Raw genomic sequence first — 22,565 nt, 5'->3', positions numbered from 1 at the left:
CCAGCTCCATTGTGGTAGTCAGTGTACAAATAATTCCACTGAGTATTGTGATCAAAACATTGTGCCTGATCATACAACTAGACTGTGCACCTAGAGTTCATTGTTGAGCAGTGGAGAACTTAGTAAGAGCAGCACAAACTTGGTATGTGGAGGGATGTCCCTTGTTTGTAAATTATACGTTGGAGTTATTAAAGTTAACGTTTATTTTCCTTCTATAGCCTGCTGTATAAGATATCAGGGAGGAAGATAGAGAATCAGTTTCTTTCCATAGATTAGGCTTTTTCAGAGCAAACGTCATCCAATTAACATGTCCAGTTTTTAGTCTTTGGGAAATGTGCACTCAGGTGAGGTGATCACATTTGAGTTAACTTGACTTTTACTGAAACAGCAATAATCGTTGTCTGAATTAACATGCAGTAATTGTAGCATGAGCTGTTTCAGTGCATGAGCAGTGATTAGTTCCTCTCTTCCAAATTATACTAGCCAAAGGTTATGAATGGAAACTTGCTAATCGGCCAAGAATTCAGACTGTCTTCAAAGTGCACTGCTGCTAGTGAACTAATACTCACAACAAATAACAGATCCAGACTAACACGGCTACCCCTCTGATACTTAACAAATAAAGTTAGTTGCAGGATAAGCAGAATACTCATAACTATGCTTAAATTACTAAGGAAACTGGAATACTAAAATTTCACTGCAAGTCAGGGAGAAGTAGAAGAGGAAGAAGTCTCTGGTACAAAGCAGATGTCTATTCCAGTACACAACATTAGAATGTGTTCATTGTTTGAAAGTCTAAAAGGCAAATGCCTGCACTAATTCATACAGCATGTAATATCTATTGTATATACAGATTTTAGTGTTTTAAATAACACCATTAAAGTATATCAGATGATAAAACACTTAAAACATTCTTAAAACCATACGTGAGTAGTTGGCTGAATCTTGAATTGGCTTCCAAATGAGCTACATTTAGTCTAGTCAGGATAATGAGGCTGACTTCTTTCATTAAACTCAGAACTTCAAAGTTGTAAATATGCATCGTAGTTACTTTGTTTTTGTTGTTCGCTAAAAATAACTTCCTCCTGTAACCCAAAATATCTATATAAGTATATAGGTCTGGCAGTAATTAGAGTGTTCTTACCTATTCACTTCAAAGGAAATGAGTTCTGATTATGATACAGGTGGCTTTTAATTTATAAATTTAAATATGACTGCAAAGCTGGTGGGAAATTAGGTGTCAATTTTTTCTGCCTTATGATTTATGAAGAAGGCAAGATATTCAAAATTAGTTTTTCCTGTATGTTTTTCACTTTTGAAATTGAGGCCTTGTCCTACCCCATCTTTCCTGGAAGATTCTGTAGACCAATTTGGATATCAGATTATCAAGCAAGTGAAAACTGATTTGAGAAGGGGAGTGATTTTAACCGACTGTTTAAAACTTCTGTTCTGTGTACCTGTTTAATTCAGACATGGAGGGAATAATTGGAAGGAAATGTATGTTTAAGATTGAGCACCCTGACAACTAAGGACTCAAAAACCGAACAAAAATCCCACCCAGCGTATAGCTGAGTCCTCAGTTAAAAATAGGGAAGACAAGACCTGACATTTTGATATGTCTGGGGGAAAATCCAACAGGAGAGACACTTGAAAACAAACTCTTCAAGCTTTCTTTAAAGATAAAAAGGCCGGGCACCAGACATATTTTAAAAATATTTTCGCTGGGTCACCTTGAAGCAAATGTTGTTTAATCCATACAGTAAAGCATATAGAACTGTGTTATCTATGTTACTTATCACATCATATAATTTTTATTTCTAAATCTACATTTCTTTACAATTACTTGCAATACTTTCTAATATTTTGTAATGCAGTACACTTTTTCTGTATAGCATGAGATGTAGATTGAGGATTTATGCTTTGGAGGTTAGCAAGTGATGAAGTGAGGATGTAAAGTGATGCTCTCTTACAGTTTCCTAATGAGTACAAACAACAAAGACCTTGTTAAACTAAATTAGTTCATGGCCAAAACTTGAAATCTGAAGCTGCCTTCAAAGGTACCATATGAGAGGGAAATTGTTCTAAGATAAGTCAGGAGTTGTTGGAAGATGGAGCTGTTCTTTTTGGGTTCTAAGCTCAAACTTTTCTTTTCTAGCTTACTGCACTTTGCAAGCACTTAGACAACTTGTGGGAAGAGAACCGAGGCTGTGTGGTCTTATTTGCCTGGATGCAGTTTCTTAAGGAAGAAACACTAGCTTACCTGAACATCACCTCCCCATATGAAATAAAACTGTGCCATCGAGAAAATGGGCAGAGAAGGACATCTCTGTTTCCTCTGAATGCTGAGCTGGATGGTTGTGGTGCAGCAGGTGCTGCAACAGCACAAGAAGAAATCCTTGATGAAAGAGCTGTACAGGATGTGGAGTCTCTGTCAAGTCTGATAGGGGAAATCTTGGACTTTGATCAGGCTCAGCAGAAAAAATGCTTTAACAGTAAAATGTTCTTGTGCAGCATCTGCTTTTCTGAGAAGCTGGGTAGTGAATGTATGTATTTCATGGAGTGCAGGCATATATACTGCAAATCTTGTTTAAAGGACTACTTTGAAATTCAGATCAGGGATGGTCAGGTCCACTGCCTCAGCTGTCCAGAACCAAAGTGTTCTTCTGTTGCTACTCCTGGCCAGGTAATAGCAGAAGTATATAATCAATGCATGCACACCTCTAGCTTACTACTAAAGGTGAATTGTATATAATTGATTTTTGCTCAAACCATAGTAATTGAAGTACAGAGTCTTTTCATGCTACCCAGAGGCCACTTACACACTCCTGAGTTAAAATTAGATCACCTGGCACCAGTTTTGCCCACTGTTAGTTTCAGATGTCTTTTGGACACCGATTTGAATTAATATGATCCCACTGACTGTGCTAATTGTTTTCACTGTGGGACTGTCAGTGCCCAGGATTTGAATTGCTAGTGAATCTCTTCTTCAGAATACTTAATACAGAAGCTGCAAATTTAATTAGAGTATCGTCAATAACTTGCATACTTTCTCTCTGATTATTTCAATAATCTCCTGATCAGAATGAGAGTCATGTTTAGAATGTGCTAAAGCAAATTCAAACTAGTTGTTGGTACCCATGTCCTAAAAAAGTTGTTTCTACCAGAGCTAATAGATTGAACATCTAAATCCAGCAAATATAATATTGTTCTATCTTTTTGTTTAGGTTAAGGAACTGGTTGGAGAGGAGTTGTTTGCACGTTATGACCGCCTACTTCTGCAGTCCAGCTTGGACTTGATGGCAGACGTGGTATATTGTCCTCGTCCATGCTGTCAGACTCCAGTGATGCAAGAGCCAGGTTGCACCATGGGCATATGTTCCAGTTGCAACTATGCCTTCTGTACCCTCTGTAAAATGACTTATCATGGAGTCTCTCCATGTAAAGTCACTGCAGGTGAGTTGCACTGTTTTGGAAATGGAACACACAGAGAATTGCAGCTTTCATTTTAGAATACAGTGACATTAAGTAGATACTCAGAAACATTTCTAGGCATAAGTGAGTTGACACCTCTGTCTGTGTTGTGGGACTCTGTCTAATGAGGATGAGAGGTTAAATGTAGTTGAAGAGCTGGCCTCTGCCCTGAAGAGTTTACAGTTGAATGTCTAGACATGCTGCAACAAGTTAGATGAACAAATGACACAGTTAAGGACAGTGGTTATGGCATTGTAGTTGCTCACTATACCCATTTGTATATCTTGAGGTTTCTAAAAGCAAAATGATTATCGATAGCTTAGAAGGAAATATGATACACAGGGTACATTCCGGTTTCCCACAGTGGCTGGTAGCAAACGCTTGAGAGTAGGTGCAAGAAACTCTAAAGTGGATGTTTATGGAATAACATGTCCACAGGAAGTTTCTTCCAGCTTTTGAGGAGTTTACCCATATGCCATGAAGCATGCGGGTTTATAGTCCAGATATTTTAAAATCCATACTAATGTAACTCAAAATATTATCTATATAAATGTCCATTTCTTTTTTTGAATCTTGTTGAGCATTTGGTCTTGATGTTTTCTGATAGTTTTCCACTAAATGTATGGTGTTAGCAAAAAATATTTCCTTGCATCTATTTTTAATATGCTACTTATTTCAATTTTATTGACAGTTCTTATTACAAGAAAGGGTAAATACAAGTGTCTAATCTACCTTCTTTCTACTGTATACCTTTATCGTGTATACTCTTATTTGTCTCCCCTCTGAACTAAACAATCCTAATATTTTCAGTCTCATGTCATATGAATTTTTTTCCATGCCTGTAATTGTTTTGGTCACAAACCTTTTATTTCCACTTTAAGGTTTTTCAAGTAGGGTGACTGGAACACAGCATTCCCAGTGAAGGCAATTCATATGATGGAATTGCAATATTTTCAATATAAACTTTCATTCTGTTCCTCGTGCATCCTACCATTTTGTTGGCTTTTTTAACTGCAGCTGCACATTGAGCAGATATTTATGAAATAGTACAAGGAACATCTTGTTGAGAATCTCAAACATAACGTGTTTAAAAAAGATATATAAAGTACTTGTCCCTGGTGTGTTCTGTTTTGTTGGTCCTGGAGTTTCCACGGCTGAGAGGTGGTAGATTATACTAGTATATAGTATATACTGGGTAGAACTTCTGGGTGGCTGTTGCTGCCTTATTCTCCTATCAGGGTTATTGGGATCCTCTTGACCCTTGCAATCTTTGGAATCTTCTGGATTATGTTTACAATGAGTTTGGCTCATCGTCTTAGCTAAGAGTGTGACTTCCATATGCAGTGCGGTATGTAAGGCTAATGTGTTGTTCTGTGTCTTTATTTCACTCCTTAGAAAAGCTAATGGATTTGCGTAATGAGTACCAAGAAGCAGATGAGGCCACTAAAATATTTCTGGAGCAGCGCTATGGCAAAAGAGGGATTCGGAAAGCCCTTGAGGAGCTGGAAAGTAGAGAATGGCTAGAAAAGAACTCAAAGGCCTGCCCTCGTTGTGGCACTCATATAGAGGTGAGTTTATTGGGCCAAACTTGGAGAATGACATTTGTTCTTAATTGTTACTGTCGTATGTTGCTAATGCAATTCACTATGGGGACCAGTGCCAGGGAATTAGGACTTTCATTCGTAGGTTCCATATGATTCCATTTGTGCCTCATCGCTGCTGCTGGCTACTCTAGTCTTACTTTTGAGTGTTACATTTAATAAAAAGTAGGTATTTTCAGTTTTTAAAGGTATTCATCAGTAATTTCCCCAGGTGCTGGTAATTGCCAACAAACAGTTCAGGAAAAAGTGAGGATTCCAGTTTGTTTAGTAATGCAGCCAAATAAAGCTTCTGTGACAGGCTACTGGTTCACAAACAGGGAAGGACATTCACCAATACTGTAGATTTACACTTGTAATAGAGCTTGTCCTCACTTCTGCAGCCAGCAGAAGCAGTTGGCATTACAGCAAGAGGAAACTCCTCCTGTGGGTACACATCTCCTGAAACCAGACTGAAGTGGGGACATGCAACAGACCTCACAAGGATACTAGATTTTTATGGCCATTTTGCGATTTGGTTGAATCGGGCTGCCTGTATCACAAAGGCAGGCAGTGTTCCACAGACACCAGGGACATTCTTTTGCCACTAAATATTCTGTAAACTAGGGAAAAGTGTACTGAGCTGGGAGCCAAAAGATCATAATTTCAAACCTCACTTCTACTGATTGCTGTTAGTATTTCCATCCATTTCAGACTTTTAATATTGACCATGGCCTTGTATCCCCATCCTAGAAGGCAGTCAAGTATTCGTCTCCCATTGTGCAGATAAATTAACAGATTATCCCAAATCACTTCAAGGAGAATTGGGAAGAAGACAGGTCTGTAATATAGCAGAATCAAGTTTTAGCCACTTTGCAACACTGCCTTTCAGGCTGAATATGCCAAAACGATGTATTTTGATTATCCTATCTACGTGCCAGTCCCTTTCCAGAGCCAGAGGTAGAGCCCAGGAATCCTGATGTAGTATTATACTGCTATCTAACAAATAGCTGTGTAACTGTCTGGCATAGTTGTCTTAGGTAACTTAGGTCCCCTCTTTAGTGGCTAGTCCGCATGGAGGATAATTACTCCTATAGTTCAAGTAGGCAGGGATCTGTGCTGGGGATCTGAAGATCCAGAGCTCAGACCCAGCTGCTGACCTTATTGTTGAATGAAATAACTGGTGATGAAAAGTTATTTATTTTGAATAAAATTGTTCGTTCAGTCATACAGTGGGTAAACAGTCTATTAAAAAAAACTTGTATAGTTAAATTTTTTTGTAGTCTGTCAAAGATGGTGTGATGTAGTAAAATGCTGTACAGATGTCACATACTGATTGCTGGTGTTGCACAAAGGCAGGTTTGAAGGCTTAGAAGTGACATGAGATGGGATAGCTCAGTGGTTTGTGAGTTCAGTCCTTGAGGGGGCCATTTAGGGATCTGGGGCGAGAATCAATACTGGGTCCTGCTAGTGAAGGCAGGGGGCTGGACTCGATGACCTTTCAAGGTCCCTTCCGGTTCTATGAGATATATTATATGGTTATATGGTTAATTCTTACTGCTATTCCCTGTTTCCCCCACCAGAAACTAGATGGTTGTAACAAGATGACATGCACTGGCTGCAGGCAGTACTTCTGCTGGCTTTGTATGGGTTGTCTGTCTAGGGCGAGCCCATATGGGCACTTCAATGATGTATCCTCCCCATGCTTTAACCGGTACGTATTCACAATATATGCCCTCAAACACAGTACAAGCTCCATATGTATAGCATTTTTCTTGCAAGCCCCCCTTCCTCCCTAAATAATTTTTTCACTTAATTACATAGCTAGTTACAAAGTTTAAATACAAATGAGAGAAATTTTGAGATGTAGGCAAAAGAATAAAATGTTTTCAGATATGATTTGAAATATGGTATGCCTTTGAGGGACTTTTTTTCACTGTTGGAATGGTTCATTTTCATGTATAGGTTGCTCAGATATCACAATGGTGAATCTGGTATAAATATGTAGGAAGGCAGCGCTAAAGGAACTGCAGAACTGGAGGCAAATGCCATCAGCATTGGAATTGTGTGGAAGAATAGAGGAGATCATTGCTACTTGGGTAGATGGTAGGGGAAGTGGATGAGAGGTGTATTAGCATGAAAGCTTGGTTCACTGACTTGCATTCTGACTCTTCGAATGTTTTGCTAATCAAGCAGGATTGAAGAATTCTTTAAAATTATATTCCATTCCCAAATCTTTCTGGGCATGTATAATATACCCCTCACTCTGGTATGTAAGTGTCATATCAAATTAATACTAAGACACATTTTTCATCCCTCCATTGCTTATTCTGCTTTCTTAAGTGGATGTCTTCAGTAATACTTATCTCCAGAGGAAATGTTGCTGGTCACTGTACAGCCATTTTTGAAGTAAATGCTGTGCAAAGAGGCGTGTCATGCATTATGCTGTAAAGGCAACAAGATGTGGACTCTTCCTAACCTCTAGTGGTAGGAACTTCCCAGCAACAGGGCATTGGCTGTAGAAGGCACGATGACCATTGGCTCCTGAAAATTTTGCTCTGGGCTTCATCAGCCTTAACAAAACCTTAGATCATAGGAAGTTTTAGCAAAGGAAACCAGTGACTTGTCTTATAGCCAGGCTTCCAACCATTGAAGGCTTTAAAGATTAGCACTAGGATGTTGAGTCTCTTACATTAGACATTGTAGTGATGTTCCATGGGAGGGAATGGGAGTCAGGACTTCCGAGTTCTATTCCTTGTCCTCGAATAAATGAAAGTCAGTAGCAAAAGTCATCCACTTTCTGTGCCTCAATTTGCCTGCTTGTAAAATGGGGAAAGGATCTATGTTCAGAGAATTGTTCATGACTGGACTTTCTGGCCTATGCTGATTGGCTGTTTGCTCCAACCCTCCCTCTTTCTCCCCCACCGTCTCTTCTCCTCTCCTCAGTTTCACTCCACAATTCCCCTTCCCTGCCCCACCCCTCTTACCCACCATCCCTTCAGTGTTCCGTCTCCCTTCTCCTTTCTTTCCAGTTAGCTTATTCCCTCCTAATTTAAACCCACACCCCAAAAAATAGATTAATCATAGAACTAATTTGATGTGTTTGCTGCATCACATTTTTCACTCTTCTTGTGTTACACCCCATTCTTCTACCCTTGTCTGCTTAGATTGTAAACTCTTCAGGACAATGTACTCTCAACTACTGTGTTTGAACAGTGCCTAGCACGATGGGTCTCTCTTCCAGTTTGGTCTTAGGCAGTACCATAATAAAAATGATTAATAATAATACTCTCTGGGGTCTTTAGAGGCTTAATTATCATTTATTTTTATTACTATAGTGCCTAGGAGCCCTAGTCATGGACCAGGACACCATTGTACTAGGCATTGTTGTTTGTATAGAAATGCAAAATATTTTATTTGACTCAACTTTGGCTGTTGCAATACATGCATTTCAATGAAATGACAAAAATAAAGAAGCTGCAAAGTTCAAATCATAGTTTCAAATTCAAGTTGCTGTTCAGTGATTCCTAATACAGATTCTTGCCTGTCTCACAGGTTGTTTCAAGCTATGAATGTTGATGCTGAAGATGAAGACTAATTATGTTCTGTATCACCTAACACTGAAGAAACCAGAAATGAATCTTTTCTGCTTACGTCAAGTTTGTTTGCCGTCATATGATGAGTGGTAACACGTCACACTGCAGGCTGCTTACACAACCATTTGGATGCTGTTGCCACAAACAGAAGAGACCAATTCCCTCCTCTTCTAGTGGTTTAGGTCTGTTTAGTGCTAAACAGAGTGAACAAACCGTCATCCGAAGGCTTAACAAATGGTTGAGAAACTCTAAAAACCATAATGTGCCCCTTTTTCTGAAACACAACCTAGAAATTTCTGTTTGGGAATTTCTCCAGGAAGTTTGGCCTTGCAAGGATCTCTGGATTCCATCCTACATACTTTGCAGTAATCTTTCCTATCACTGAGGTGGGCTACACGTGCTCTCCTTGGAGCCCTTTGGTGAAGCTGCTTGTGTTCATTGCAGGAAGACTATTAAACATAGCATAAGAATTTCTCCCTTCTCTCTGAGACTGAGCCAGTTGCTTTCATAGCATTTCCTGACCTGGATCCAAACTGATTTTTCTGTGGTGGCTCACTGCTCTAACACTGACACACTTCACTGGGGTGGTCGAGGCTGATAAATTGCAGAATTTTTGCCCCCCATTCCGTCTCCTTCTCCCATCCTTCCACCACCACAGAGTGGATCTAATGCCCGGGTCCGGTGTAGAAAGTTACTGACAAACATTTCCTGTTTTCATAACTCTCACTCTTCTTGATTCAGTTTCAGTAATTCATTTCCATATTGCTATCATATCTTAACAGGGAAGGAATTTATAGGGTCTGGTGATTATTTTAATAATGATGGATATTAAAACAGTCTGTGTGCCCAATCTGTGAAATTCTGTGCAGTCTTTCTTGACTCAAATATTAATGAGGTGCTTAAATAAAAGACAACCTCAAACACTGAACTGAAATTTTACAGGTACACAATCGTGACTTGAATCCCCTAACTGCATGTTTTTCCTTCTCAATTTCTAGTTAAATTTTTTTGTGAAATTATGTCCTTTGGCCAAAGACCTCTAAATAAATGTCCGGGAGTAATGGGCAGCCTTCCATCTGAACTAGCTCACTTATTCACACTCTCATACTTCAAAATAAGAAGCTATTGGAAAACCAGATCTCCCAACCCTGTAGTTTTACAAGCAGTCTTAAATGTGAGAACAGTGCTTGGATTACATTTTTAGAAATAGGCTAGAAAACAGCTGCTTTGACTTTTTAATGAGACATGTACCTTGTTCAAAATAAGACAGCAGGGCCTGAATGGCTCAGGAGCTAGGTAATGATACAGAGAGTCAAGGTCAACTCTTCATATGCAGTTTTTACTCAGATATCTGTTTAGCTGAATTGAGTAAATAGTTTTAGTCCATTTCTGGAAGGGACAAAGATTCCTGTTACACAACTCACTATCATGCTTGGTATCTTGAGAGAGTGTCTACCTCCTAATCTCTCTCAATCTACCTGTTAGTTTTCAAAGCATTATTTGCAGAAATAGCCATGAGATATTATGCAGTAAAGAAGTTGGTAAGTTTTTATCCTTTAAAATCATGTTTTAAGGTTTCAAAAGAGCCTTGTTCCTCAGCTTTGTAAAAAGGATGTAAATCTATATTACCACGATGAATTAAGAGGGAGATGAATAAATGTTATTTGCTGCTGATTTCACATCCTAGACATTAACTTTCCATTTCCTTCTGTGGACAATTTGTGATGCTCAATGCTGTAGTATATGGTACAGTCTTTGGCAATCAGACTAAGAGCCAAGTTCTGGCCGTTGGTATGTCTGTAAAGATTGACAAGTTATGGAAGCTGGAATAGTTCTAGCTACTTAACAGTATCTTACCCATAGCTGTTAGAGGGCCCAAGTTATGGTTCAAGCAAAATACTTAATTTTTCTGCAGCAGCTCTGTAAACTTTTCTAGCAGGAGCATCTATCTTTACTGTGTATGACCTGTTTTAAAAATGGGCATCCAGTTTTTCTGGTGCAATTTCACACAAATTTAGGATGAAGGCAAAATTCTTGCAACAATGGAAGCTAGTTTGAAGGAGTCAAGTATCAGAGGAGTAGCCGTGTTAGTCTGGATCTGTGAAAGCAGCAAAGAGTCTTGTGGCACCTTATAGACAGACATATTGGAGCATGAGCTTTCGTTGGTGAATACCCACTAAAACGTCTGTTAGTCTATAAGGTGCCACAAGACTCTTTGCTGCTTTTAGCTTGAAGGAGGTGGCTCTGGAATTGAGTAAACATGCTTTCTTGCCTATTTTTACAAGTTGCTTTTTAAATGCAGAGGTGGTAATAGACAAAATGATGTATAGAAAGCCAAGACTTGCATCACTTCTTAAGTTCCGCCATATAGCGAGCAATGTGTTGTGATTGTTTTGTCTCAGTTAACTTTTAAATGAAGTGTTTAGAGTAAAATTTTCAAGAGCACCAAAGTCCTTTGCATATCCAGGGAGTCCTAAGTAACTTAACTACTCTTGAATTTACCTCCAGTTCTACTTCCACCTCTTCCTCTTTCCACAGAAGCCCTTTTCAGTGGGCGCTGACAATCCTTACCATCAAGCTTTGCCCGCTAATCATCTTTCTGACACACTAGCATCTCTTTCCCCTACAATTATTTGTCTGGCCTTGCAGGATGTTTTAATTCTTATTTAATGGGTAAAGACAGTCAACATGACTCAGTATTTTTTAATCCAAATAAACTGCCTTTAATGTAGAAAGTTACATTATGGATAGTTTGTAGGATTTCTATGTAAACAAATACATATCCCCCACTTAAAAAACAGCACCAGTGATTTACACTTCAGTAGTTTGATGTAAGCCCTTTTGGTAGTAATAAGGGTAAAACCAATAGAGTTTTGGAAGTAGCAAGGTCTATAGCAGTACATGGTTTCATTCATCACAAAGTGGATTTAGGTGGTTAAATATATGGGCTAAGTTCATGGACAGCTGAATTACAACAGGTCTCCCTGCATATACCACCATGACTTATGAGGAAAGGCAAGAGGTGAACTGGCTAGAAGATTTGGGGGAGGGCAATTGGCCCTACCCTGCTGCAACCAACAGAACACTTAATGGCATGGGGGGAGAACTGAAGCCACAGATATTTAGACTTGATTGCTATTGTCTAATGACAGTACCTTAGTCTTGACATACAGTGACATTCAGATAATGTTTGGATTTTTAGAATTCCGACCATGAAGTGCAATAGTAGCCAGAGTTACACAGATGGATAAGGAACAATTGCTGTTTAACCATTTGGTGACAGCTATTTCTTTAAGCTGAGACAACTGAAGAGCCAGGGCAGGTGCAGTGTTTGGGATTTTGCTGAAGTGGAGGGTGTCTAGCACATCACAGAATCAGGGCTTTAATGGAAGCACATATACATCAATGAACACTGAAGTTCACAGCATCTCCTCAAGAAAGTCCCTAAACTAAAATGGTACAAATTAATTCAGGGGAGCTTTGAAGAAGTTTATTTAATGGCTAACTCTAGTTAGTGCTAGTACTTCCATTTCATGATGCTAGTGAAGTTGAGATTAATAAGTGCACTGTGGGGGGGAAGAGAAACCTAGATGTGTGTCCTTCAAATGTAATACATTATACAGTTACCCATTTGATTTTACTTCCTTTCATATCCTCACCTTCAAGAACAGGAAATAGATATCCCTCAACTCATTTACTTGCTTTACAGGTTATACACCTCATTTCAGTTGGCTTCACCACTAGCGCGAGAGTAGTTTTGTGGTTGTTAGAACACAGTACATAAGGTCCCATCCTCATCTAGTTTATTAAACCCAATGTACTCAGCATTCATCTCTTTTAAAAGATGGAGACAATAATGAGCTCCTTCCCTGATTTATAAACAAGTACAAGAAGAATGTGTAGGGATTCCTCCTCTGCTGGTTTCCAACAGAAGAGCCTGCTTAGCATCACACCAGCCCCCAAGAAACTAGTCACTGTACGGCTTCTTAGACTGTCGTCTTTCTGCTCCTGTTTCCTTCATACTATATAAGGGTTCCACAAGCTTGTTATGAACAAGCATTAAACCTGGTGCAGGGGGAAAAGGAAAGGTTGAGTATAGGTAATTAAGTGCAATAAATGGAGGACTTTTGCTTTTAGTTATGGCCACTAATATCCTTATGTTTCCCTCTTCCCCCACAACCCTCCAAGTATTTTTCACCCCATCGCTGTAAGCTTGATATTGGAGTGTCAGTATAATTAATTTTAAAAACTCCTTAGTCATTTACCACCACTACAGACTAATAGAATTTTTTAAATCTAGTTTACATTCTGTTATGTACAGAAAGAAGGACATACTTCACTCAGCTTGGAGAATTAAGCTAGCCTCATTCATTTCATTTATGGCTTCTAAGCAATAGCAGTTTCTAGTTTTGAGTTACTAACTCAACACAGGGTTCATAAAACTATAGTGGAATATTTAAATAAATAACATTAACATTTAAAGGTTACCCTGAATAGATTTCTAGTCAGTGGAGATTTTGTATTTTTATTTTTTTAACTTTAGGGTTGAGAGTTATTTGACAGCATTTCCTTCAAACAATTTTTCTGACAGGAAAGATTTGCTAAATTAAATGGTAGCCTTTAAAGCAGAGGTGGGCAAACTACGGCCCGCGGGCTACATCTAGCCTGGCCCCTCCCCTGCTATTCCATCCCCCAGCAGCAATCCCGCCACACGAGCAGCATGGCTGGCTGTGGCCGGGCTGCAATCTGCTGCTGCTCTGAGCGGCATAGTAAAGTGGCAGGAGCGGAGGGAGGGGGGTTGGATAGGGGGCAGTTAGGGGACAGGGATCAAGAGATGGTTGGATGGGGTGGAGGTTCTTGGGGGGGGGCAGTCAGGGGACAGGGAGCATGGAGGGTTGTATAAGGGGTGGTGCTCAGCAGGGCGGGGATTGGATGGACTGGGAGTTCTGAGGGGGGTAGTCGGGGCAAGAAGTGAGAGGGGGCCAGGCTGTGTGGAGAGGCACAGCCCTCCCTACCCAGTCCTCCATACAGTTTTGCAACCCCAATGTGGTCCTCAGGCCTAAAAGTTTGCCCAACCCTGCCTTAAAGTATAGAAAAGCTAACTGAAAAAGTGGCCTGATCTGGCCAAATATTTACCTTTAAAGTATTTCACTGTTTTAACTTTGAGTTCTAGGGTGGCATCCTCATCACACACAAAGACAGTGCTGGGATGCTGCTGAAAGGCAGATACTGTCCACATGTGGTTTACTCCTTCCTCAATGGCTTTGTACAAAGCAAATGCTTTATGGGCTCCTGTGATTAGGATCATAACCTGAATTCAAAAACAAAACACAGGAATAGCAGTTAGGTTTTGTGATGTACATTTAAAGGGAACACCCAAGCGTGATTTGAAGCAGTAGATGAGTAAGTCATCTAAAGAAGAAAACGATTTTAGTCCTCCCCGGCAGTGTTTCACTTCATTGACTGGGCACTGTTCACTTCGGCTATATTGTTTTAGGTAGTAAAATTATGGCTTGCCTGGCCATTTTAAAGTTTACCCACCTGTTATTTTGAGCTCTCCCTTTAGTGTTTATGCAAGAGTAGACTAGAGCAGTTTAGAGGAGGTGATTAACGGTTATGAAGTAGAAGTGTAAAAATAAATTCAACCATACACCACCTTATGACTCTCACAATTTGCTCGTATACCTCTGAGTAAGTCAGTGGTTCTCACACTTACCTTGTGAGATGGTCCCCTGGAAACCTCCCTTACCCAGCCCCCTAGGCTAAATGCAACTGTACTCCATAGTTAAATTAAAAATGTTAAAGTAGCATAATAGAAGCCACATGAATAAGCTCATTTTGATGCAATGTGTATGACTGTTTGGTCAGACCCTTCTTTTCTTCTCCCTGCACGTATGGTTTTACTTTTATTAGGACCAAATCTCAACCGTCATGCCGCATTTATAAGCCCTTCAATTTGTGTCTAATTTGAGCATGGCTAATTTGATCTTTGCAATCAAAGCCCCAGGAAAAAAAGCTATGAGATAGTTGTGCAGGGTACAGGAAGGTACGTTGTTTAGTTGAGCAAACTACACTTATGGAAGTTCAGTTATAATGCCTGGGGCTGGGCTGCAGAAAGTACCACTGCTTGAAGACTAGACAACCTTTTGATGCTCCATGGAGCACGATATTAAGTCATTGTATTTTAATTCTAACCTCTCTAGCATCCATGACTGTGCCTACTCCAACTGTGAGCGCCATTGTGGGGACTTTGGAGAGGTCGCCATCAAAGAATCTAGCATTAGCCAAGATGGTGTCCATAGCCAACGTCTTCACTCTAGTTCTGGACACCAGACTTGAGCCGGGCTCGTTGAAGGCAATATGACCATCTGGGCCAATACCTGTGTTGGAGACAGTTTAAGAACTGTGTCACTACCTTAACACATCATAGGAAGCAAAGGCAACATCATTCTTACTGTAAGATCCTATAGGCTCCTAAAAATAGCTACAGAATAGGTGAAGCGCATTAGTTTCATACAAGAACTTGCAGCTTTGCTCAAGCTCCTGCTTCCCTTGAAGTGAATGGCAAATTTCCCACTGAAGTCAATAAGAGCAGCGACACTGTTCCTTTGCATTTTTGGAGGTAGTAACTTGGATGTTAGCACCCAAATGCATCAGGTTAGAAGATACTACTGTCTCAGAGGGGTTCTAGCTGATTACAGCAGTTACCTGGTAGAACTTGCTAGCGTAAAGGTTGCAACACAGTTTTGGTTAGCACACCTTCCCTCCCATTTTTACTACTTGATACTTTTTTGAAGAATTCACCTATTGGACTGAAGTTTTCAAATATAGATCTTAGATGAAATGGCAATTTAAAACATCAATACATTTGAACAACATCATTAGCAATTTGACTTCTGTGGGAAAAAAAGTTACACTCCTTCCTCCTTCTGGGCAAATATTCCTCAAAAATGGCTGAACTTTAAAATTAAGCGTGTAGAGGGCTCATTAAGGGTGTCATCCACTGCCAAGTGGATCAAAACCACTCTGCCATCATCCCCTACCCCTGCAGACTTTGAAGCCAATCTATTGTTCACATTTTGAGACCCATCTACTTGAACAGGAGCCACATTCCACTGACTTGGTATGGCCATAAGGCTTGACCAGAGATGGAACAGCTACTAGGACAACCTGAACATCTCATTGAGACAGGAAAAAACCCCAAATACACATACACCACCAGTGAGTCACCTATGCATAGCATTTGTCCCCATCAATGCCATAGAAGGGAATGGATAGAGGCCACACTTAATAGACAGGTGTGCTTACAGTAATTGGAAATGGGATGCACATGTGGCTTTACTGACTGCAAATCTAATAAGTGGCGTAAACACAAAACAAAAATTCCCCAAAGTTAGCTAGAATTATGGCAAAAACAAGGTTGTGTTCTCTCCAAGTCTGTTATTCCTTCAGATTTTCACCTCCAACAAAGAGTTCGATTCCACCAGCTGCTTTGATTTTCCCCTCAAAAGCATCACACTCCGCCTGTAGGTCAGCTGCATTTCCATCCAGAATACGGGTGTTTTCTGGAGAGATGTCAATGTGCTTGAAAAAGTTATTCCACATGAAGGAGTGATAACTTTCCAGGTGATCCCTTGGGAGACCTGTTGACCAGGAACATTTATTATTTCTTGTTTATATTACAGTCACACCTGCAGACCCCTTCAAGACACAAGGCCCATTGTGCTGGACGTTGTACAAACACAATCCCTGATTCAAATGCTTATATCCAAGGCCCCATTGACTTTCACACCCTGATTGCTACAGCTTTCAGGACTGGGGCCTCAACTGATAAGTGGGGGCAAGAGAGAGGGATACAATAACCTATATAAAAACTTTTACATACATTTGCATAGACATCTGGGGTTTTGATTACAAATTAATGCCAGTATCCCCATCTGCCCTTCAAGCTGGGCTTCCTTAACTTCCATGAGTTTAAAAAATAAATAGTCACAATAGCTCCAGTAAGATCCTAGTGTTAGGGAGAGGCACATCATCCTAGTTATATGGATATGGTGCATTAATATTATGGAGCAGGTTATCCAAAAGAGCAGATACACAGCAGGTCTAATTTTTCTTGTCTGTACAACATTCTGCAGAATTATTGTTAGTCCAAGCTTGTTAACCTTATGCCAAAACCAGAGAAACAATTTTAGTCTGGTTAACAATCAGGGAATTCTTCCAAGAACTCCCTGATTGTTATAGAGTCATCCTTTATAGAACTGTCTAACCCTAACCCGAAACTCTCCGACTATGATAATTTTTTCTGTGAATATTCTGTCCACTCAAATCAGGAAGAGAATGCAATAGCATTAGGGCCAAAGAGCAAACACACACATTTAGCACGTATGTTTGGTACCTTGATAACCAGAGGATTTGTTCACTTTTCTCTCTGAACCAGCTCTGAGAAGAGATTATTACATCACAACTTTACAAACAAGGCAATCCTAATCTAACATAATAGGACCACATGTCAGTAGGTCTAAAGTGCAGTCTTGCTGGAGTACTGCCTGTCTCTGTTACTAAGTACAGACAGGGCTGCAGCATTGCATCCAAACCAGCCAAGTAGCAGTTTGCCTGATCAGAAGAAAGCTGGGCTAAAATGGGAACTTAGTATATTGTATGTAACATCTTTGAACAGCATCTTCAGTGGGACTTCTTTAATTATATACTCAGGTAGTATATCACTCAGCTTTTAAGAGAGTTATAGCTAATGTGATCTCTCTAATTGGAGGGGAAAGTTGCAGCTCGTTAATTTGTATTACACAGTATTCCAAATTCCTCTCTTTCTCCTCCCCATCTGGTTTTGGGATCATTTTACATTGGGTTCTATACAAAGTGATTTTGAATTAACATAAATGTCTGATTTCATTTGATTTTACTCACCAGAATAAATAAAGTTTGGAGCCAAAAAAGAAAAGAGCTGGATTGTGTCCTTACCACAACAGTTCATGAAATAAGACGACTCACCTACATATTCATCCATATTAAAGGTTTTCACATATTTGAAGGACAAGTCTCCATTCTTGTAATATTCAATCAGCTTTTTGTAACATCCTAAAGGAGTGCTTCCTAAGAGAGATACGGAGAAAAAAAATAAAAATAGGTAGTGGAATGACTGGGAGACACTGAAAATTACTAAGTATAGCAAATAACACAACCACTATCACATGGTCTCTTTGGGCCTCAGACTCCCTATGTATAAAATCGAGACAGCATTCATCTACCTTACAAAGCAGGGTGTTGTGAGACAGGCAATGTCTGAACACAGCTGCTTTGAAGATGTTTAGCACTAAATATTATAAAACAAAAATAAAAGCAGCCATATGTACTAAACAGTGGTTTTACCAAGACATCACATAAGTTGCCTGGGTGAGACCAAACTAGCTCTTACATGGTGTGGTGGGAGGGGCAACCCAGTGGGTTGCACTTCTGATGCTGCCTCCCCAAAATCAAGAATGTGGTTGGATCATAACCCTAATATAAAAAATAATAATATGGAAACAAATCTACGTCAACTTTCAGAGTCCAGCCCCTGTTGCTCCAAGATTACAGACCCTTACTACTTGAACTAAAGGAGACTCTCCATGATTAGCCATAAAGGGGCTATGACACACAGTTGAGCAATTATGATTCTGTTGAGTTGTAATATTGAATATTCTCTTTTATTTCAAGTAGTAAGGGTCTAATTTGTAAGTAGTTGAATGCTGTCTCTATTTTACACATTGGGGAAGCACACAGTTCTCCAAAGCACCACTGACTATTCCACTTATGTGAAGAGGTATTTTGTTATGCAATGCATCAGCTTCTATATTATTGTTATTTGGGAGGCATCACTCTATATAATTTATTTACTTTAAAAACAGAGAAAGGTTTCTTAAGCTAAGTAAATTATATAGACTGTTGGTCCCCAAATAACAATAGAACTGTCCATCTATATGTTGCATAAGGAGACACTCCCTTCACATTAGGGGAATATTCTGCCACTTAAATGCTCCAACTGGTGAAACAGTCAGGATGCTTTACAGTTGATTAAATAGAAGGTACCATCAGCATCTTAATGAATCTTCTTTCAAAGCCTACCTGTGGGAAGTCCAAGAGTGAAGTATTTGTCCGAGCCAGGGTTAAACTGGATAATTTGATTCCTAATGTATTTTGCAGCCCACTCACTGGCTTGCGCATAGTTCTCAAGAATGATGAGTTTCATTGTCTCCTGCACATTTAAAATAAAGACGCTTAAACAGAGGAGTTCACTTTCTAAATTGAAATAATATTGGGAACTCATATCGCTACCAATTTTCCTGTCCAGTTACATTCTCTCTCCACCTCTCACTGCAAGAGGTACATATAATATCTGAGTGCATTCATGAAGCAATAACAAAGTTACTTTGGCCCTGTGAAAGGAACACTGTTGGCCAATAGCAGATTTAAAAATTTTATTAAAGTAAATGTTTAAAATGAAATATACACAGGTTGAGAGGGAAGGTACTGTACATCTGGGGTCAGGCTTGGGTTATGGGGGGTTACAGATATGGTTTGCAAGGATGAAAAGATACATACATATCGCATAACCGGCATAGACCCAGATTGGGGTGCAGGTACTACCAAGAAGAATTAGCCACTAAGGATGAGATTGCTCCCTAGGCAAGAGAGCTTGGGTTTACTGAGCATCCAGTTTCTTGAAATGGTGTGGCATTCTGGATCTGGAAGAAACTGGATGTAGATTCCTAAGGATACCCTTCCTCAAATCAGAGGAGGCACAGGGAAATCTGACAGACCCTATGCCTTTATTCTGACTCTCCTTCCCAGCTGTCACTGACACTTGGTGGTATAGCTTGGCAGAGGCCATACTACAAGGGGTTCTCTGCAAGCCGGTGCCCCAGAACCTGCCCAAATAGAGTTACCACTTACAAAGGGAAAGAAAGGGGCAAGTTAACGTTGACCAGAGCAGCATTAGCTTACCCTAGTAGTTTGTGTTTTGAGGGGTATACAGCTTCCTCCACAGGACCCTGTCTCTTCCCCACCCCCACCCCAAATCCTATGAACATAGATCAGCCAGTGGGGATGGGGAGAAAGGCAAACAATACCATGGAGGCAGCACTCCCCGGCTTCTTTTCAGGCCTGGCTCCACTAGATCCTCATTGCCTCGCCACATGCCAGCAGGGGCGGGCTCGGGAGTGAGCCAGGCGAAGCGGCAGCACGGGGAGGCAGGAGTGTGACAGCAGAGGGAGGGCGGCAGCGGCAGCGGCGGGGGAAGGGAAGTGGTTGGCGCTGAGCAGGCAGCAGCCAGTGACCCGGCAGCGCTGCGCTTGCGAACCTCCGCCTCCAGCAGCAGCAGCAGGGGCGGGCGGCGCCCAGTGAGTGTGGGAGGCCGGCAGGGGTGGCTGAGCGGAGCCGCGCCACTTCCAGAGCCGCCCCGACCTGTGTCGGGACCCTCCGACCCCAGCCAGCCCCGCGGGGCCTCCGCCCGGTCTCCTCTCTCCGCCTGCCACTCCCTCTCCAGCGCCATGGCGGCGGCCGCCGAGCCCAGCAGCGGCCGATACCAGCAGGTGAGGCCCGGCAGGGCGGGTACGCGAGCGCCGCGGCTTTCTAGGCCGCCCGGCGGGGATTGTGGGGCTCCAGGGAGAGCCGATCCCCCGCCCCGGCCGAGAGAGGGAGCGGTCGCGGTGGGGAACCGGGGCGGGGAGCAGAGGGAGGGTGACCCCCCCAGCCAGGCCCGCCCCCCGGGGCTCTGCCGGGCACCCCGAGCCGCGGGCCTAGGGGCCGCGAGAATCAGCCGCCCCTGCCCTGGGCGTGGGGCTGCGAGCACCCAGAGCGACACACCGCTGCCACCCGCCTGAACCCCTCCCTGCCCCTTACAGCCTTGTGGGAGGGCAGCCGAGAGCCCGGGCTTGGGAGACCCTCCAAGGAAAACTACCGTACGGATTGTAACCCCCCCACCCCCTCCAAAAGTCAATGCCGGTGCCTTGGCCTAGAGCCCAGGACACACCTGAAAATTACAGGCTGGGGGGGTGGAACTAGACAGCAGCCTCCCGGAACAGAAGCCATCCCCTCGCTCCACGTGATTCAGGCTTTCTGTGGGAAGGAAATGTATATTGCTTGGAACATGTGTCTAGCAAAATATTTGAGACACATAACTCGAAACTAGACAGACAAAGGCCTCAGTCCTACAAGTGACAGTATGAGTGGACCCTCTTACCCATACATTGCAACAGGTAGAGTTGGGGCCTTAATTAAAACAAAGGAGAATATGATCAGTATAAAAGCATTACAAAAATCTTTTGATTCTGTATATAGTTTCCGTTCCTAGTTTCGGTTTTGGTTTCACACAGTATTGCTCACAACAGGAGAACTCACACCCAGAACTCTGAAAAAAGAGGTTGTGATCCAGGTACACGAGTCAGCACTGCACGTTTGTTTTGTCACGTAGCTGATGCCTAACGCTGCACCGAAGAGGTTAATACGGCCTTTAGGAAACAAACATTTTGTGTTTGTCTTGCTTTAGTTGCCCTTCTTGGTGTAAAGATTTCTAGAAAGTGGCTGGTTTAAAACATACCAGTTTGGGGCTCCAACTACTACATTTTAATAAACTCTTATGACTTTATTAAGACTCACTTCTTATCATCATCAAGCCCAGGCCTGAGGAAGAGCTCTGTGTAGCTCAAAATCTTGTGCCTCTCACCAACAGAAGTTGGTCCAATCAGAGATATTACCTCACTCACCTTGTCTCCTAATATCCTGGGACCAACACAGTTACAATAACACTGCACACTTTATCAGCATCAAATTCTGCTCCATAAACGGACCCTTTTGTCAACTGCAGTCCCCTGTCTGCCAGATTTTCTTCCTCTAGTACAGCACGCCAACCCCACCAAACGAACTGAAGTCAGGTCCCAGTATCAGGAGTCACACCAGTCCATGGGAAAGCTCTGACTTTCTCCTCCTCTGAGACCTCCACTGTGCTGTGCTCTCACCTTTCACACTGACATCAGCATTCCACCTGGCTTCTACTCCTGTTTTTTTTACCTTGGGCAAACAATTTAAAGTCTGTATGCTTCAGTTTCTTCATCTGTAAAATGGGGATGATAATATTAATAAAGGGCCACGTGCTCTTTCTACTGACGTACTGTGGAAGGGTAAAATATTTTTTTCATTTTCATTGTTAATGGTTAATCTGCCCATTGTTAATGGTTAATCTAGACTTGCGCAGAGACTGGACATAAAAGTCATTTAAGAAGTGATGCTTTATTCACAAGATTCCAAAGGTTTAATTACTAAATAGCACAAGTCACTGTTTGATTCAGGTGACAATGACTCTGTCTAGTCTCATGTTAAAGTACCATTCAAACAATAAAAGTTACACACACACATGTAGAGCTAAAACATAACGAGCGGTACCTTATTATTTGGTTGCTTATAACGTGGCTTAGGTGGTGTTACAAGGCAGGAAGACAATGGTTGGGTGGCTATAACCACCCGAGCAATGTACAATTTTTACTCATTTGAATCTCATGGATAACTTCAAATGGTTTGAAACAGATCTCCACCGACCCATCACTATTTACCAGTGGGCAGTTTTTCTGTGCTGTAATAAGGTAAGCACCCAATCCTGCAATTGGATCCACTAGCATGGAACCCCATTGACTTCAGTAGGACTGTGCCCAGCCCATGGGTCTGCACTAATAGATCCAATTGCAGGATCAGGGCTAACATACATAATTGAGATGTGTACTATGGAAGCTTTAAAAACAAACAAACAAAAAACCTCTAGGTCATTGAGTGTGCATGCCAAGGCTCACGTGAGTGAAACAGTTGATGATAGCAGCTCATCATGGAAATGCTGAGAGGATTTTAATCTCTCTAATTTTTTGTTATAGGTAGC

The 22,565-nt window shown here is 41.4% G+C and overlaps 2 protein-coding genes across 6 annotated transcripts in view; one reads left to right on the top strand and one right to left on the bottom strand.

Annotated features, from left to right (window-relative positions):
• Positions 1-22,565, top strand: part of LOC123376571 (E3 ubiquitin-protein ligase RNF14-like) — a 46,714-nt gene that overhangs the window by 9,965 nt on the left and 14,184 nt on the right. Inside the window, exons 5-9 of one of the 2 annotated variants that reach the window (XM_045028665.1) lie at positions 2,156-2,683; positions 3,225-3,453; positions 4,867-5,039; positions 6,632-6,762; positions 8,604-9,494. The exons of the other annotated variant lie outside the window; for it this stretch is intronic. Of the exons in view, the coding sequence (XP_044884600.1) occupies positions 2,156-2,683; positions 3,225-3,453; positions 4,867-5,039; positions 6,632-6,762; positions 8,604-8,646 (1,104 nt within the window). The 3' untranslated portion in view covers positions 8,647-9,494. Of the gene's footprint in view, positions 1-2,155; positions 2,684-3,224; positions 3,454-4,866; positions 5,040-6,631; positions 6,763-8,603; positions 9,495-22,565 lie in introns of those variants that run through there. 2 annotated transcript variants of the gene reach the window in all.
• Positions 8,349-20,718, bottom strand: LOC123376574 (glucosamine-6-phosphate isomerase 1-like). 4 transcript variants are annotated; one of them, XM_045028673.1, is made up of 7 exons: positions 20,673-20,718; positions 18,767-18,896; positions 17,654-17,755; positions 16,105-16,287; positions 14,840-15,024; positions 13,781-13,955; positions 8,349-8,838 (listed from the first exon to the last, which is right to left on the bottom strand). In XM_045028673.1, the coding sequence occupies exons 2-7, from the start codon at positions 18,888-18,890 to the stop codon at positions 8,720-8,722; spliced, it is 888 nt and encodes a 295-aa protein (XP_044884608.1). In that variant the 5' UTR covers positions 18,891-18,896; positions 20,673-20,718; the 3' UTR covers positions 8,349-8,719. The 4 variants fall into 4 exon arrangements, with proteins under 4 accessions (XP_044884608.1, XP_044884609.1, XP_044884607.1 ...); XM_045028674.1 differs by lacking the exon at positions 20,673-20,718 and adding an exon at positions 20,543-20,561; XM_045028672.1 differs by lacking the exon at positions 20,673-20,718 and adding an exon at positions 19,771-19,957.

This window comes from Mauremys mutica, chromosome 8 (assembly GCF_020497125.1).
Source record: "Mauremys mutica isolate MM-2020 ecotype Southern chromosome 8, ASM2049712v1, whole genome shotgun sequence".
In the NCBI taxonomy this organism is placed as follows: Eukaryota; Metazoa; Chordata; order Testudines; family Geoemydidae; genus Mauremys; species Mauremys mutica.
This window is presented reverse-complemented; position numbering and strand designations above follow the sequence as displayed.

Bases quoted from the DNA above. Each gene is read 5' to 3' on its own strand.
- LOC123376574 (XM_045028672.1), bottom strand. The intron at 13,956-14,839 runs GTTAGAATTAAA...TTTTGAATTCAG, and splicing joins CAGTCATGGATGCTAGAGAG to GTTATGATCCTAATCACAGG. The intron at 8,839-13,780 runs GTAAATATTTGG...CACTCTGTTTAG, and splicing joins AACAGTGAAATACTTTAAAG to CACTAAACAGACCTAAACCA.